We start from the raw sequence: 15,857 nt of genomic DNA on the forward strand, positions 1-15,857 counted from the left end.
ACGAAGAACTTTCGCAATCGGGCAGTCGGTTCGGACAACCACCCTGTGACTCTGGAAGTATTGCCTGAGCCTGCGAGCCGTGTAGACGAGCGCTAGAGCTACCTTTTCGATTAACTGGTAACGCTTCTCGGCTTCTTGCAGTGTTCGACTGGTGAAGTATATCGGCCTTTGATCCCTCTGTTCCTGTATTAAGACAGCGCTGATCGAATGCCCTGACACGGCAAGGTAAATGACCATGTCGGAGCCGGCAGTAGGTTTGGACAGTATGGGAGGTGAACTAAGACGATGCTTAAACTGTTGGAACGCTTCTTCACATTCATGAGTCCATGTAAACTGCTTTGCTTTCTTCAGCAGGGCGAGGATAGGTTGAGATATCTCGGCAAGCCGGGGAAGAAACCGTGAAAGCGAAGTCAGCCGCCCTGCCAACTTTTGTACATCTTTGAGAGTGGTGGGGCTCTTCATCTCCAGTATGGCTTGGCACTTGTCTGGGTTTGCCTCGATGCCCCGGCTAGACAACATGAATCCCAAGAATTTTCCACCCGATACGCCGAACACACATTTTTCGGGGTTCAGCCTCATTTGGTGTTGTCTGAGTGCTTGGAATACCTCGGCAAGGTGGCGTACATGGGCAGAAACTTCATCAGATTTGATGACCATGTCATCAACATAAACTTTGAGGCACTGACCAATCTGACTATGGAAAATTTTATTCATCAGGCGCTGGTATGTGGCACCGGCGTTCTTCAGACCGAACGGCATTACACGGTAGCAAAAGTTGGCTGTCTCGGTGATGAATGCTGTTTTGTCTTCATCGTGAGGGTGCATGCGAATTTGGTTATACCCCGAATACGCGTCTAAGAAGGATAGGAAACGGTGGCCAGACGCCCCATCTACGAGACGATCAATATTGGGCAACGGGTAGGCGTCTTTCGGGCAAGCTTTATTCAAGTTCGTGTAATCGGTACACATACGCCATTTCCCGTTCGGCTTTCGGACCATGACCACATTAGCCAGCCACGTCGTGTAGTGGATCTCCCGTATAAACTGTGCTTCTAATAATTTGGCTACCTCAGCATCGATTGCCGCCTTCTTCTCCTCTCCGGTCTTCCGACGCCGCTGGGCGATCGGCCTTGCCTCCCTACTAATTGAGAGCTTATGGCACAAAAACTCTGGATCGATACCCGGCATATCGGAGGGGTGCCATGCAAATAGATCTCGGTTATCAAGTATTACCTGTCCGATGGCTGCTTTCTCTTGTTCCGTCAGAACAGTTCCCAAATAAGTCAGTTGGGTATCAAGGGTTCCAACTTGGAGTGGTTGCCTTTCTTCAATAGGCTCGACCCTTTCGTCGTGCCTGATTCGGGGGTCGAGGTCAATGGAGGACTGTTGTGTAACCGAGTGGACTTTCTGTGGCTCTTTGATCGTTTCGTCTTGCACTTTCGGTAGCCGCAAGCTGGCAAAGTAGCATTCGCGTGCGGTTTTTTGATCGGCGTGCACCATGATAACCCGTCCTGACTGTGCCGGAAACTTCATAGCTAAATGAGGAGTAGACACGATTGCTCCGAGCCGATTCAGGGATGGCCGACCGAGCAGAATGTTATAGGAGGTGCTCGCATGAACGACCACGTATTTAACCGAGATGTCTCGGTATTCCGCCCCTTCGAACCCAAATCGTGTTGATAACTTGATATATCCTTTTGTTTTGACTCGTTCACCAGAGAATCCCACCAAAGGTTCATCGTAAGGGACCAGTTCGGACTCTGGAATTCCCAACTGCTTGAACGTATTCCAATATAGTATGTCCGCTGAACTTCCTTGATCAACCAATGTCTTACGGACGATGCAATTGTGAATTTCAACGCTGATCACCATCGGATCGTCCTGATCTGGGTCGATTCCCTTGAAGTCGGCCTCGGTGAAGGTAATGGTTGGCAAACGACAACGGTTTGTTTCCACGGCATGCACGTGTCGGACAGCTCGCAGGTGTCTTCGTTGTGCCGACGAAGATGAGCCCCTGCCAGCAAATCTGCCAGCAATGGTGTTAATAACTCGCCGTGGCTGTGTTGCTTGCTGTTCTTCATGCCTATCCCGTGACCGACTGGGCTCTCTATACGAGCGCGTTTCTGCTCTGCGGTGTTCGGAATGGTCACGTCTCTGTGATTGTTCGCCGTGTCGGGGTCGGTCGGGACGGTTCACAAAACCTTGCAACTGTCCTTGCTTGATCAAATCTTCAATTTTGTCTTTCAAGGCTGAACATTCGTCAGTTGAATGCCCACGATTGCGGTGAAATCTGCAGGATTTGGTTGTGTTGGCTCGGGGAGGGGTCGATGCTCTCTTCGGGATAGTCAGCACTTCTGAAGCCAATGCTTGTTCTAGTACTGCTGACCGGCTGGTGTTCAGTGGTGTGTACTGTGTATACTTCGGACCACGGGGTGGCCGCTCGCGGGGTACGAGTTCTTTTGGACGACCGCGAAAGTTATTTTCTATTGGCTTTTCTGTCTTGCTCACCACTTCTGCTCTGGCCTGGTTGCGAAACTCGGCTAGTTCTTCCATCTGCATATACTTGTCGGCCCTACGCCGAAGGTCATCCATGTCTGCCGGTGGCTTTTTACAAATACTGTTGGCGAAGGGACCCGGCTTCAACGCGGTGGTTAGATGGTGTAAGGCGACGGCTGGGTTGAGGTCTCTGATCTCTAATGCCGCTTTATTGAATCGGCTCATGAACGCCCGGAGAGACTCCTTTTTCTCCTGGCGGATGCTAACTAGTGATAGAGAAGTCAACTGGTGTGGTCGGCTTGTAGCGAACTGGATGGTAAACTGAGAGGCTAAGGTGCCGAATGAGTCGATCGAATTGGCCGGGAGCCGAGTGAACCAGCTCAACGCTCGCCCTTTTAGCGACGTCAGGAAGATTCGGCACAGGGCGGCGTCGTCGGTGGTGCTTAATGTGACCTGAGTCAAGAACACGTCAACGTGTTCATCTGGATCGGTGGTTCCATCGTACTTGTCGAGAGACAAGGACTTCCAATTGTCAAGGAGGACGGACTGCATGATATTGGGTGTAAAGGGATGTCGGTGTGATCCTGCCGGCATGGGCTGTATCGGTCGACTGGCCGAGGCGTGGGCGGCAGGGGCAACAGAAGTATAAGGGACTGAGGTGTGCTGGCCATGCGAATGGAACGACCCTTGAGTGTGGGTTGTCTCGGAGGGCTTCCATGTAGGATCGTGGTACTGGTTCTTGAGGGCGGTATTTTCCGCCCGTAGCGCAGCCATTTCGGCCGCATCTCTCTCCCGCTGTTGCTTCATAACGGCCATCTCCTCCTTCATCTGTCGCACCATACTGTTCAAGTTTGTCTCTTCCGTCATCTCGGCCCCTGACTGATGCTCGTCCTCGGACTGGTGTTCTTCAACGTTATTCTTTCTCGTCTTCACCATTCTTTCGATAATAATCTCGGAATAGCTCTCGGTTCGGCCCCACGGTGGGCGCCAAAATGTACCTGTCTGAGGGCACACTCCTTTTCTTCTGGGTGAAAGGGGACCGAATAAGAGCTCCAACGATATCTCCAAGGGATGGGGGAGGTACCTGCAAAGGGTACTCCGACGCTCAAGTCAGTATATGCACGAATATCTAGGGTAAAAATGAACAGTGACATACCTCGTTATGTGTGACCTATTTATAGTGCCTGACGTGGGCCTGAGCATTGTGGGCCTTTTCAGGTGTTTACTAAATTAGGTAATACGATGTTAATTACTTACTTACTGTCTTAACCATGCGCTTACTTGCTAATCATAATTAATAGCCGTCCTTCACCTATCGGTACGGTATTTCGCCGATCCGATAGGTAAAGGGATGGGGCGCTATTATTAATTGGGTTGATCAACAGTTGTCTGACTATCTTGCCCTACGGGGGGACTTTTCGGCTCGGTCTTATGCCGAGCCGTTAGTAACATTCGTCTCGGACGTTGGCTGGACCGATGTTTCCGACATCATGGCGTAGGTGTCTGACAGAACGGCACGTGTTGGTCAACGTGACCGATAGGGACCTTCCGGTACAGATGCCTTCATAAGCTGAGAAGGGTAAGTCGGTGTCTGGGCTTTTAAAGAAGCGTCGCTTAGATGCGACAAAGGGGGTGATCATCATTGAAGAGGATCAGGTGATGTTGGAGCCTCTCGGTGCGTTAGAACCGATCTACTTGATGAGGCTCAATCGGTGGAATGCACGGTGACCAATTATGTGGGGGACAATTGGGAGGCCACTGATCGTGGCACTGAAAAAGGGAAGGCTAAATCCTTTTGGGATGTTAAGTTCAACCATTTGGCGCATACATGTCAGAGTTCCTTGTGTGAGGAAAATAAGACCAAACTGGAGAAGCTAAGCATTTTTACCGTGACCAAAGGGATCCAGTCATTGACCAACTGACTTTCCATGTTGTCCATAGTTGAGGAGGACAAAGTCAGAGAGATGGCGAAGGAGATAACTTTTTAAGCTAAGAAAATATTTACCCTTGAAAAAGGCCGGGAAAGAGTAAGGCGAATTTGAAATGGGTAACTAGCGAGAGGGACAAGGCGTTGGAGGGTCATTGAGCTTTGGAGTTGGAGAAGACTAACTAGGAAAGGGAGATGGCTCGGTTGAAATTGGAAATTCAGGAGCTCACCCTTGCTTGGTGATGGAAGAGCATGGATCAAGGGTCTAACTACTAGAGCTATGGCCAAAAGATTACCTGAAGATTTGACTGCTTCAGAGCTTAGTGGGCCTAATGGGCTTGGTGGGCCTAGGGTTCTCTTTACTTGGGCCTTGCATGGATGACTACCTTTATTACATGTTGAGTAGTGTAGGATTTCATTTTGTTTGGTCTTGTATTATGGACCTTAGTATATGATTTTTTGGGCTTTAGGCTTATTGGGGCTAGTTTTATGCTTCATGGGCCTTTTGGTACCTAATATTGGGCTCATTCTAATCCTTGTATTTTTTCCTTTTCATTGTATTTGTTTGGCCATTGTATTTCGCCCATTAGATTAGGAGTATAGGAGGAATTCAATAATAGGACTATTAGGCTTAGTCTAAATTTAATTTAGGAGTCATTTGACTTGAATTTGGATCACATGGATTGAGCATTGTTGGTGCTGAACATGTGTGCTTAAATTCAATTCAAATACATCTTAAATTAAACTGAGATGAATCTTAGGAGCACCATTCACGGATAAGCACATGGGTGACTCAAAATTTGAACTTCAAATACCATTTGAAATTCAAATTTTGGCACCTAACTTGCTTCCTTGAGTTGGCCCCACTAGCTAGCTTGGTCCGTCCTTATATAAGGCCTCCTTCATTCACTTGTAATCACTTTGATCTTTTTATGAGAATTCTGAAAATTATTCAGCACTCTCTCCCTTCAAAGTCACCCTTGGCCGAGCAAGTTTTTAGAGCTTTCTTCTAGGAATTAGGTCAAAATTGTGAGCAATCATTTGCTCCCTTGGCACAAGTGCTTCCGATTTCCTTCTTCATCTCATCTTCTTTGGTTTATCTCCACTAGTGCAAAAAAGGGTATTTACGTCACCCAATTTACGTCGCAAACACTAAACACCGACGTTGTAAAAACGCGGTGGCAGTTTCGTAAATAAGTGGAGACTAATTTACGTTGGACCTCCCCCAGTCCGACGTAAATGTGGGAATTAACGTTGGAGTCTCATAGTCCGACGTAAATTTACGTCGGGCCCCCACTAGTCCGACGTAAATTTACGTCGGGCCCCCTCCAGTCTGACGTAAATTTACGTCAGAGCAACACAATCCGATGTAAAAAATGGCCCTATATTCCCCCACTTTTCATTTTCCATTCCCGCGCTCACAGTTTACAAGCAACCCCTCTCATTTTCTCTGAATTTCTGAGTCTCCCACTGCGTTTCTTGCTACTTTCAACGTATCCAAGTCTCTAAGTGTCAGCACGTTGGTCGTTTGAGGTTAGTTTGTTGTCCTCGTAATTTTTTTGTTCTTTTTTTGCTATTTGTTCCGCTGGAACGGCCCGTTCTGCAAGGAGAACGGGCCGTTCTCCTTGCAGAACGGGCCGTTCTCCTTGCAGAACGGGCCGTTCTGCAAGCAGTACGGGGCGTTCTGCAAAGAGAACGGCCCGTTCTGCTAGAATTTTTGTTGTTGTAATTTGTTGATCTGGAACGGCCCGTTCTAGTTTCAGTACGGGCCGTTCCAGATGCATTAAAGAAGAGACTTTTTTAGGCATTGACCTTTAGTTTACCATCGATTTTTTAGGGTTGTAGTTTAGGTTAGAAAATTTATGAATAACTGAGTCAATAGTTAATTTGTGTTAATATATAGATAATGAGTCGAAGTTGGATGAATGCAAGTCGCATTAGTCAAGAGTACAGGAATGGAGTTGAAAAGTTCTTACAATTTGCAAGAGAAAATGGGAAACCCATCAAAGGGGCATATTATTGTCCATGTGTTCGATGTTTGAATCAGATACGTCAAGAAGTTGGAGAAATACGTGATCACCTGTTTATATATGGTATTGTGAAAAGTTATACAGTATGGACATGGCACGGAGAAATATTAGACATTCCAACAGTGTCAACAACTGAAAATTTTGAAGGGATGGACGATAACTTAGAAGAGATGATACGTGATGTTGGTGAAGAAAATTTTGAAAGAGCACATGTGTATGATACCTTAAAGTCTGATTTTGAGCAACCATTGTACCCAGGATGCAGTATGTTTACAAGATTATCAGCAACTTTAAAATTGTTTAGTTTAAAAGCAAGAAATGGCTGGACTGATAAAAGTTTCACAGAATTGTTGGAGTTATTGAAGGAGATGCTTCCAGAAGATAACACGTTACCTAATCGCAACTATGAGGCAAAAAAGATACTATGTCCAATGGGTTTGGAGTATAAGAAGATACACGCGTGCCCTAATGATTGCATATTGTATACAAATGATTTTGCTACACTGAAAGTGTGTCCCACATGTGGATTGTCGCGGTTCAAAAAGAAAACTGATGGAAGTAATGGTGAGGAAGAAATAGAGGGTCCCCCTGCTAAGGTCTTATGGTATTTGTCAATAATACCTAGGTTTAAAAGATTGTTTGCCATTAAAGAGGATGCAAAAAACCTCACATGGCATGAAAATGGTAGAAAATGTGACAACTTTCTTCAACATCCAGCTAATTCTCCGCAATGGAAGAGGATTGATGAAACATTTCCAGAATTTGGTGCAGAGTCAAGAAACTTGAGAATTGGTTTAGCTACAGATGGCATGAATCCTTATGGGAACTTAAGTAGTAAACACAGTTCATGGCCAGTTTTGTTGGTCATTTATAATTTGCCTCCTTGGCTATGCATGAAGAGAAAATATATTATGTTGTCTATGATGATATCAGGTCCCCGACAACCAGGAAATGACATAGATGTTTATCTTAGTCCATTGATTGATGACTTGAAAATGTTATGGGACACAGGAGTGGAGGTGTTTGATGCATATCGTGAAGAAAAATTTACCATGCGTGCAATGTTATTTTGCACAATAAATGATTTTCCAGCATATGGTAACTTGAGTGGGTATAGTGTGAAGGGTCATTATGCATGTCCTATATGTGAAGAAAACACAAGTTATACCCAATTGAAACATGGGCAAAAGACTGCGTACACTAGGCATCGTAAGTTTCTTGTTCGTAGTCATCCATACCGTAGATTGAAGAAAGCATTCAATGGAAGTCAAGAGGATGAAATTGCCTCGACACTGCGCAATGGTGAAGAAGTATATCAATGGGTGAAGAACATTAACATTGTGTTCGGAAAGACGCAAAAGAAGTCAACTGAGAGAAATATCTGGAAGAAACGATCAATATTCTTTAATCTTCCTTACTGGTGCAAGTTAGATGTTAGACACTGCATAGATGTGATGCATGTGGAGAAAAATGTTTGTGATAGTGTAATTGAGACATTGCTAAACATCAAAGGAAAGACTAAAGATGGAGTGAAAGCACGACAAGATTTGGTGGACATGGGTATACGTTCTGAGTTGCATCCTCAGTCTATTGGAAGACGCACTTACTTGCCGCCAACTTGTCATACTCTATGAAAGAAAGAAAAAAAAAAGCTTTTGTGAGTGCTTAAGCAGTGTGAAAGTTCCACAAGGGTACTCCTCAAATGTTAAGAGTCTGGTCTCTATGCAAGATTTGAAGTTGATTGGTTTAAAGTCTCACGATTGTCATGTGTTAATGCAACAACTTTTACTTGTGGCTATTCGTAACATTTTACCATCTTCTGTTAGAGTTGCTATTACTCGATTGTGTTTATTCTTCAATGCCATTTGCAACAAAGTAATTGACCCTGTAAAGTTAGATGAGTTAGAAAATGAAGCAATCACAATCTTGTGTCAATTGGAAATGTATTTTCCACCTTCATTTTTTGATATCATGGTGCATTTGATAGTTCATTTGGTTAGGGAGATTCGATTGTGTGGCCCGGTTTATCTTAGATGGATGTACCCTGTTGAGAGATATATGAAGATCTTAAAAGGATATGTCAAGAATCAATACCGCCCAGAAGCCTCTATTGTGGAGAGGTACATTGCAGAAGAAGCCATTGAGTTTTGTTTAGGGTACATGTCGAAATCAGAACCAATAGGAATTCCCAAGACTCGACATGATGGGAAACAATTTGGTAAGGGTACTTGAAGTTTAAAGATTAGAACTGTGAGTCGAATAGAAGTTGACCAAGCACATTTGTACATATTGAACAACACTGATGAAGTAATTCCTTACATATCAGAACACATAGATGAAATCAAGATAGCACACCCCCGGATGACTGAGAAATGGGTATTGAATGAACATAACAAGAGTTTTTTAGCTTGGTTTAAGAAAAAGGTTTATGGTGAGGTTAATGCTTCTGATACACTTTTGAGACTCGCGCGTGGGCCTAACAACGATGTCATTACATTTGGTGGGTATGACATTAACAAATATTGTTTCTATACAAAAACAGAAGATGACAAAAGTAGAGTACAAAATAGTGGGGTTACAATTCAGGCTGAGGCTGTGCACTTTGCTAGTTCAAAAGATAAAAATCCCATTACAGCATCCATGAGTTATTTCGGAGTCATAGAAGACATATGGGAAATTGATTATGTTACGTTTAGAGTGCCTGTGTTCAAGTGTAAATGGGTTGATGGCAATACAGGTGTGCGGACAGATGATTTAGGATTTACTTTGGTTGATTTGAATAAGGTCGGCTATAAGGATGAACCTTTTATTATGGCATATCAAGCAAGACAAATTTTTTATGTAAAGGATCCATGTAATGAGAAATGGTCAGTGGTCCTCGAAGGAAGAACCATGCATGGAACTCACGAAGATGAGTCTCTAGATATGCATGAGACACCGTCTTTTTCAAGCAGATCATTTGGTCCTATTGCGGACAATGAAGTGGACGAAATACATGCTATTCAAAGTGATCATGATGAAGGAATATGGGAAAACATTCCAACCTAATAGGTTTCTGTTTATGTATTATTTGTTTTTTTATTAGTTATTTTGTTGCTATATTGTTATTATCTTTTTTACTTTATTTGTCTATTCAATTAATTCATTGTTTTAATAATGACAGTTTAATTTTTTCAGGATTATGGAGGATTCTGGGTCTGGCAGTGGAAGGAGGGAAGGTAGATCTGTCACCCGATTGTCTGGGTTGACAGCTGGGCGCATTGCCAAGGAGAGGACACCGGTTGAGGTGGATCCTCGTTCTGGCAAGGCATCAGGCCCAAATGCTGCCAAGTTTAAGAGCTATTTGGGAGTCCTAGCTCGACAACATGTTTCTATTATCATTCCATCATGGGATGACGTTCAGGAGGTTGACAAGAACCTCATGTGGCAGGATATTCAGGTATATACTTTCACATCCTTTCAATATTATATAACTTAAATACATTATTTATTATTTGTTGTTATTTTCATAGCAAAATTTTGACATTCCCAACACTGAGGGCATGAGGAGGAAGATGTTATCTGCCCTTGCCACCAGGTGGAGAGACTTCAAGACTTTCTTGACACGGGAGTATGTATTTGGAGAGCGCCAAAATGAGACTCCCTGTCTAAAGTACCAGATCACTGATGAGGAGTGGATGCAATTTCGTGCCACTAGATTGGACCCTTCGTGGTAGGTTAGTTATTGATAACTTTTACATTGACACAAATACTTAAGGTATATTTTAATTTATCTCATTTTCTTTTTTGTATTATTGTAGGCTAAAAGAATAGCTGCCCAAGAACGACAGGCCAAGAATGATGCACCCCATCTATTGTCAAGAGGGGGATATGAAAGAAAAAAAAAGCAAATGAAGAAGGCTAAGGCACAGGCAGCAGGGGTTGAGGATGCTGACCGTGTGGAGTCACCTCCCCGCCATGAGATGTGGATAGCAGCCCGGACAAAACCAGATGGGCAAATGACTTCTGAGTCTGCAAGAGTCGTTGCTAGTAAAATAGTAAGTAAAAATATACAAACTAAGACTCTTCATTTCAACTCATTTAATTCATAAGATTTTTTAATCTTCCTTATTGTTGCAGGAGGGTTTAGTTGAGCAGAGCACCCAGGGCTCATTTGTTTCTGATGGTCGGAATGATATCCTCACAACGGCCATAGGAAAGCCAGAGCACGGAGGTCGTGTGCGTGGTGTTGGTGGTTCTTGGAGCCACCGAGATTTCTTTGGTGGCCGATCATCGAGGAGCACTGTCAACTCTTGCAGTCAAGAGGTTATACAGGAATTGGAGCAGAGATTGGAGATGCAGTTTGAAGAGAAACTGAAGAATATTGAAAAACAGTTTGAACAGAAGTTTGAACTTTTGGCTCGTTCTCAGCAATAGACTGCACATGATGGTGTTCGAGTCAGCACTAAAGGGAGTTGTGCTGCTCCAGATCCCTCACCGGATCGGACACACACTGATGTACCAAACCAGTGTGAGTTATATGTTGAGGATGACCCCCCACGGTTAGTGGCTATTGGCCGAGTATTTGAGGGTGGCTCAACCATCCATGGTGTCCCTCTACAGCCAGACTAGACACGGGTTGTGGTTGACCAAGTTCAAGATGCTGCTGCTCCAGTGCCTTTGCCCAATACAGAGGTTCAACTAGTGGTGTAGGCAACTGACACATTCTTAGCTTGGCCAAAACGTTTGGTCATGCCACTTTCAGCACAGGCAAAGGTAATTATATTATTGCTCTTTTAGATTCTTATAATTCTATTATTGTTTAACTAATTTTGATTATATTTTTAGGATTTTATCAATCGTGGTAAGGAGGTCATGAGAGAACCTCATGTTCATGATGCCAATATCACAGAAGCTGAGGATGATCCCATATCTAAGCTTCTAATCAAATTACCACGAATAAAGAAGCATCCAATTCAATTGCAATGGGACATTAGAGTTTTTGGAGTTGATAGCTCTGATGTTCCACTATACATATCTCTGCCTGATGCATTAGAGATTGTTGGGGGAAACTGCATGTTAAATATATCTGTCATACAGTTGTGGGCCATGTAAGTCATATTTTCTTTTATGAGTCTAAATTTACAATAATTACATTTAACTTATAATAATTATTTGTGTTAGGTACATGGACAAATTGAGTGTGGAGCAAGCACAAGCAGAAGTATATGGATTTATTGAGCCTCAATCCATCCAAAAATCAGGAAACACTCAGGTCCAGATCCAACAATAAATGCAAACATGGATGAGTGACTCAAGAAGACATATATACATGGCTCCATACATTGACGGGTTAGTTTTTTAATTGGTTTTTTAATCATGGTAATTTTTTAACTGATTTGTTTGTCATACAATGTAGGTCCCATTGGCAGTTAATGGTAATCATTCCCAAGGAATATACCGTGGTGTGGTTTTGTTCACTTCATCGAAAACCAAGCCATGAAATTAAAAGCCAATTACATGGGTAACTAAATTTTTTCATTATGTTTTAAAACTGTAATTATATATATTGGCTAACATTTGTTTTTATTTCAATTAATTAGAATCGTGTCTGGAGCTAATATATTAAGTGGAAGAGCCAGATCATCAAAGTCATTGCATTTCATATACCCTAAGGTTAGCAAATTAATTCATACAGTCAATAATATTTAAATTTATTGACTTTGGAATTAATAGTTATTTGTTTCTCATTTTAGTGTAATAAGCAACAAGACTCGTTTGAATGTGGCTATTACATCATGTATTGGATGAAAGCCATAGTTTCTACGGGTATTATTGATTCTTGGGCGCAGGTAATTCATATCAAAATTTATTTAACTATATTTACCTTTAGAATAATTAACATTGCATATTAATGACACTTAAAGTACCCTTTCAGGTCTTTCAAGATCCATCTCCATTGCCCGAAGATGAGATGCTCAAGATAAGAGAACAATGGGCAACTTTTTTTCTAAGTTTAGTTAGTTAGATATTATGTTAATAGTTTGATAGTTAGTTAGTTTAGTTAGTTAGATAGCATTGACAAATATGTTTTATAGCTTTTTTAGGATAATAGGATTTACATTGTCATAATTTATGTTTTTTAAGATTTATATATTATTTTCTTTTTGTCATTCAATTTTGAAATACAATTTGAATTTCTATTCTGGACTGCCTGGTTTAGATTTAGTATTCTGGATTATATTTATATGTAGGTGTTGGGTATATCAATTTACAAACGTTTTTTAAAAAAAAAACTGCCACAATTTATGTCGGACAACGCCACGTCCGACGTAAAATTGTGGCATGATTTTGCCCCTTTTTACGTCGGTCTGGAAAAATCCCCGACGTAAATTTACGTCGTCTTTCAGAGGCGACGTAAATTTACGACTCCCGTATTAACGTCGGACCCTTTTCCGACGTAAAAGGGTCAAAATACACGACGTAAAAGACCCTTTGTGTACTAGTGCTCTTCAAATCCGTGATTGGATCCTAATCCAATTGCCTCAGGGAAGTGATCATTAGGTCGTGCAATTCAAAGAGTGGAGAACTTCAATCTACTTCACTTGGAATTGCCATCGCTTGGGACAAAGTTGTCGACACGACCTTGGTATTCGAGGTTGAGGTTACCTCCCAGAAAGGGGAACTAGAGAAGATCGCAACTCTTCCCCAAGTGGCTAAGATAGATGCGATAGGGAAGTTTGTGGAAGGTTTTGATGCTGCAATCGCCCAAGTGAAAGTCATTAATGAGGGATCGATGTCACGGGAACATGATATTTCAAGGAAATTGCTGATGGGAAGCTTGTCGACCCCCTCAAGGAAGATTGATTATGGGCATGTTTTTACCTTTTTTTGTTTAGTTCACTTGTATCGTTGAAACATGTGTAGTCTTGTTGGCGGCTCGACCTCCTTTAGCATTTTGCCAACTCTTATTTGTGCTTGCCAACTCTTAGAATTATTGGGAGGTATGTAAAGCTTTTATTGTTATTTATTTTCCTTATGAAAATTGACCAATGTTGTTGCAATGTTTATATTTGTTTCATATGACGCTAGAATGTTCCCAATTAGTGAGTCACAAATGAACGGTTTGTGTAACAACATTGTTAGATATAATGTGATATCAGTAATGTATCAAGTTTGACAAATAAAATCCATAACTCGCTCAAACTAGAATTCTAGATTATAGACGTGTCTATCGAAACCGTGTTTTACTTTGTGTCGATCTGACCTTGTAGTGTTCCTCGTCAATATCTAGATCAATAGAAACAGTGTCTCCTAGTGCCCTTCACACCAAGGTATGGAAAGGGAAAAAACTGACCTTAAAGTGTTCACACCATGGTATGGATAGGTAAAAAATCGACCTTAAAGTGTTTTTCACACCAAGGTATAAATCGACCTTAAAGTGTTTTTCACACCAAGGTAAGGATAGGTAAAAAATTGACCTTATAGTGTTTTTCGCACCAAGGTATAGATAGGTAAACAATCGACCTTAAAGTGTTCTTCACACCAAGGTATGAATAGGTAAAAAATTGACCTTAAAGTATTTTTCACACCAAGGTATAAATCGACCTTAAAGTTTTTCACACCAAGGTATGGATAGGTAAAAAAAACCCATCTTAAAGTGTTTTCACACCAAGGTATAAATTAACCTTAAAAGTGTTTTCCACACCATGGTATGAATAGGTAAAAAACTGACCTAAGGCACGTCGGCAAAATGCTGATCTGATATACTCTTCGCACCTTAGTACTTGAGCATGGAGGGCTATGTACCAGGACCAACCCAAGGCACATCGGCAAAATACCGATCCGACATACTCTTCGCACCTTAGTGATCGAGCATGGAAAGCTATGTATCGTGGTGGTCTCCCATGGACCGACCCAAGGCTCATCGGCAAAATGTTGATCTGATATACTCATCGTTCCATAATGCTCAAACCTAGAGGATTTGGTACAGTGGTGGTCTCCCATGCACTGACCTAAGGCACATCGACAAATATCAATTAAAACTCAACCCTGAAAAGTGCTCGTTCGGCATCTAGGCTAGGAAGTTCTTGGGTTTCATGCTCACCCACAAGGGAATATAAACCAATCTTGAAAGTTGCTCAAGTGTCATCAATATGCGAATCCCTAATAATGTCAAAAAAGTCCAACAACTCACTAGAAGGATTATCTCTCTAATGATTTTCCTCTCAAGGGTGGCGGATAAGGCCCTCCCATTTTTTCGTTGATTAAAGAAGAAATGAGCATTTACACGGTGAGAAGAGTGTGAAGAGGCGTTAACAATCTTAAAAGAGTATTTGAGAAGCCCCTTATCCTGTTTAAACCAATAGTGGGGCTACCTTTGCTACTATATGTAGCAGTCTCAAATCAGGCAATGAGCACCATCCTCGTTCAGAAGAAACATGAGCAAAAACCAATCGACTTTGTCAATAAAGTGTTTCAAGGCATCGAGATAAGGTATAACAAAATAAAAAAGATTGCCTTGGCAATAAAAGCCACAACCAGAAAGCTTCATCAATATTTTAAAAGCCACCAAGTCATTGTCCGAACTGACCAACCAATTAGGTTCTACATAAACTTGACTTAGTAGGATGAATGGTGATGCGGTCTATAAAACTGTTAGGTCCTAGATGACTTTGTCTTGGAGCTAACGACACTAACCTCAATTGGAAATGATGGAATACCGTGGATTTTGTCGATTGATAGTTCTTTTGATCTTAAAGGTAGCAGTGCAATAGTCATCTTAGAAGGACCAGATGGGGTTCTCATCAAAAAATCATTAAGGTTCGAGTTCAAAGCAAACAATAATCAAGCAGAGCATGTAACTTTATTGTGGGCATGAGTTTAGCTCAAGAAATAGATGTTCAAGAACTTATAGCTTTGAGTGATTCACTATTAGTTATAGGACAGGTGTCCTGAATGTTTCAGGCCAAAGAACCTTAGCAAGATATTTGGACAAAGTAAAGGAACTCTTTTCAATTTTTGCCTCTTTCATTCTATCTCACGTACTGAGGGAGTAAAATTCTCAGCCAGATCTTCTATCCAAGTTGGCTAGCACTAAAAAATTGGGCACCAACCGATCAGTGATTCAGGAAACCTTGAGAAAACAAAGTATCAATGAATGAGGAAGGATTAAAAGTTCTATTTTTGCAGGAAGAATGTCAGTGTTGGATGGGTCCCATCATCACATACCTCAAAAATGGTAGCTTACTGCCAATGGCTAACCAAGCCAAAAAAGTAATCATAGATGTTGTATAGTTCACAATACTATGCGGAAGGCTGTATCGAATAGGTTTTAGCAGGCCACTATTGTGATATTTTGGCTCTTTTGTAGTGGAGATGAATCATAGTCGAGGTTTATGATGGAGTATGCGGAAGCCATATAA

General features: G+C 42.0%; 2 protein-coding genes across 4 annotated transcripts; both read left to right on the top strand.

Moving 5' to 3' along the window:
• The first annotated feature begins 8,683 nt into the window (after positions 1–8,683).
• Positions 8,684–10,884, top strand: LOC145950636 (uncharacterized). 3 transcript variants are annotated; one of them, XR_014428437.1, is made up of 3 exons: positions 8,684–9,892; positions 9,966–10,490; positions 10,573–10,809. XR_014428437.1 is itself a non-coding variant. In XM_083061921.1 (3 exons), the coding sequence occupies exons 2-3, from the start codon at positions 10,344–10,346 to the stop codon at positions 10,867–10,869; spliced, it is 444 nt and encodes a 147-aa protein (XP_082918047.1). In that variant the 5' UTR covers positions 8,809–9,892; positions 9,966–10,343; the 3' UTR covers positions 10,870–10,884. The 3 variants fall into 3 exon arrangements, 1 of the variants encoding a protein (XP_082918047.1); XR_014428438.1 differs by having other exon boundaries at positions 8,800–9,892; positions 10,573–10,801; XM_083061921.1 differs by having other exon boundaries at positions 8,809–9,892; positions 10,573–10,884.
• Positions 10,885–11,284: 400 nt separating this feature from the next.
• On the top strand, positions 11,285–12,126 carry LOC145952999 (uncharacterized). The gene is made up of 3 exons (XM_083067430.1): positions 11,285–11,543; positions 11,617–11,956; positions 12,036–12,126. The coding sequence occupies exons 1-2, from the start codon at positions 11,308–11,310 to the stop codon at positions 11,723–11,725; spliced, it is 345 nt and encodes a 114-aa protein (XP_082923556.1). The 5' UTR covers positions 11,285–11,307; the 3' UTR covers positions 11,726–11,956; positions 12,036–12,126.
• Positions 12,127–15,857: the final 3,731 nt, after the last annotated feature.

The sequence above is a fragment of the Cajanus cajan genome, chromosome 1, assembly GCF_000230855.2.
Source record: "Cajanus cajan strain Asha chromosome 1, NIPB_CcT2T_4, whole genome shotgun sequence".
NCBI lineage: Eukaryota > Viridiplantae > Streptophyta > Magnoliopsida > Fabales > Fabaceae > Cajanus > Cajanus cajan.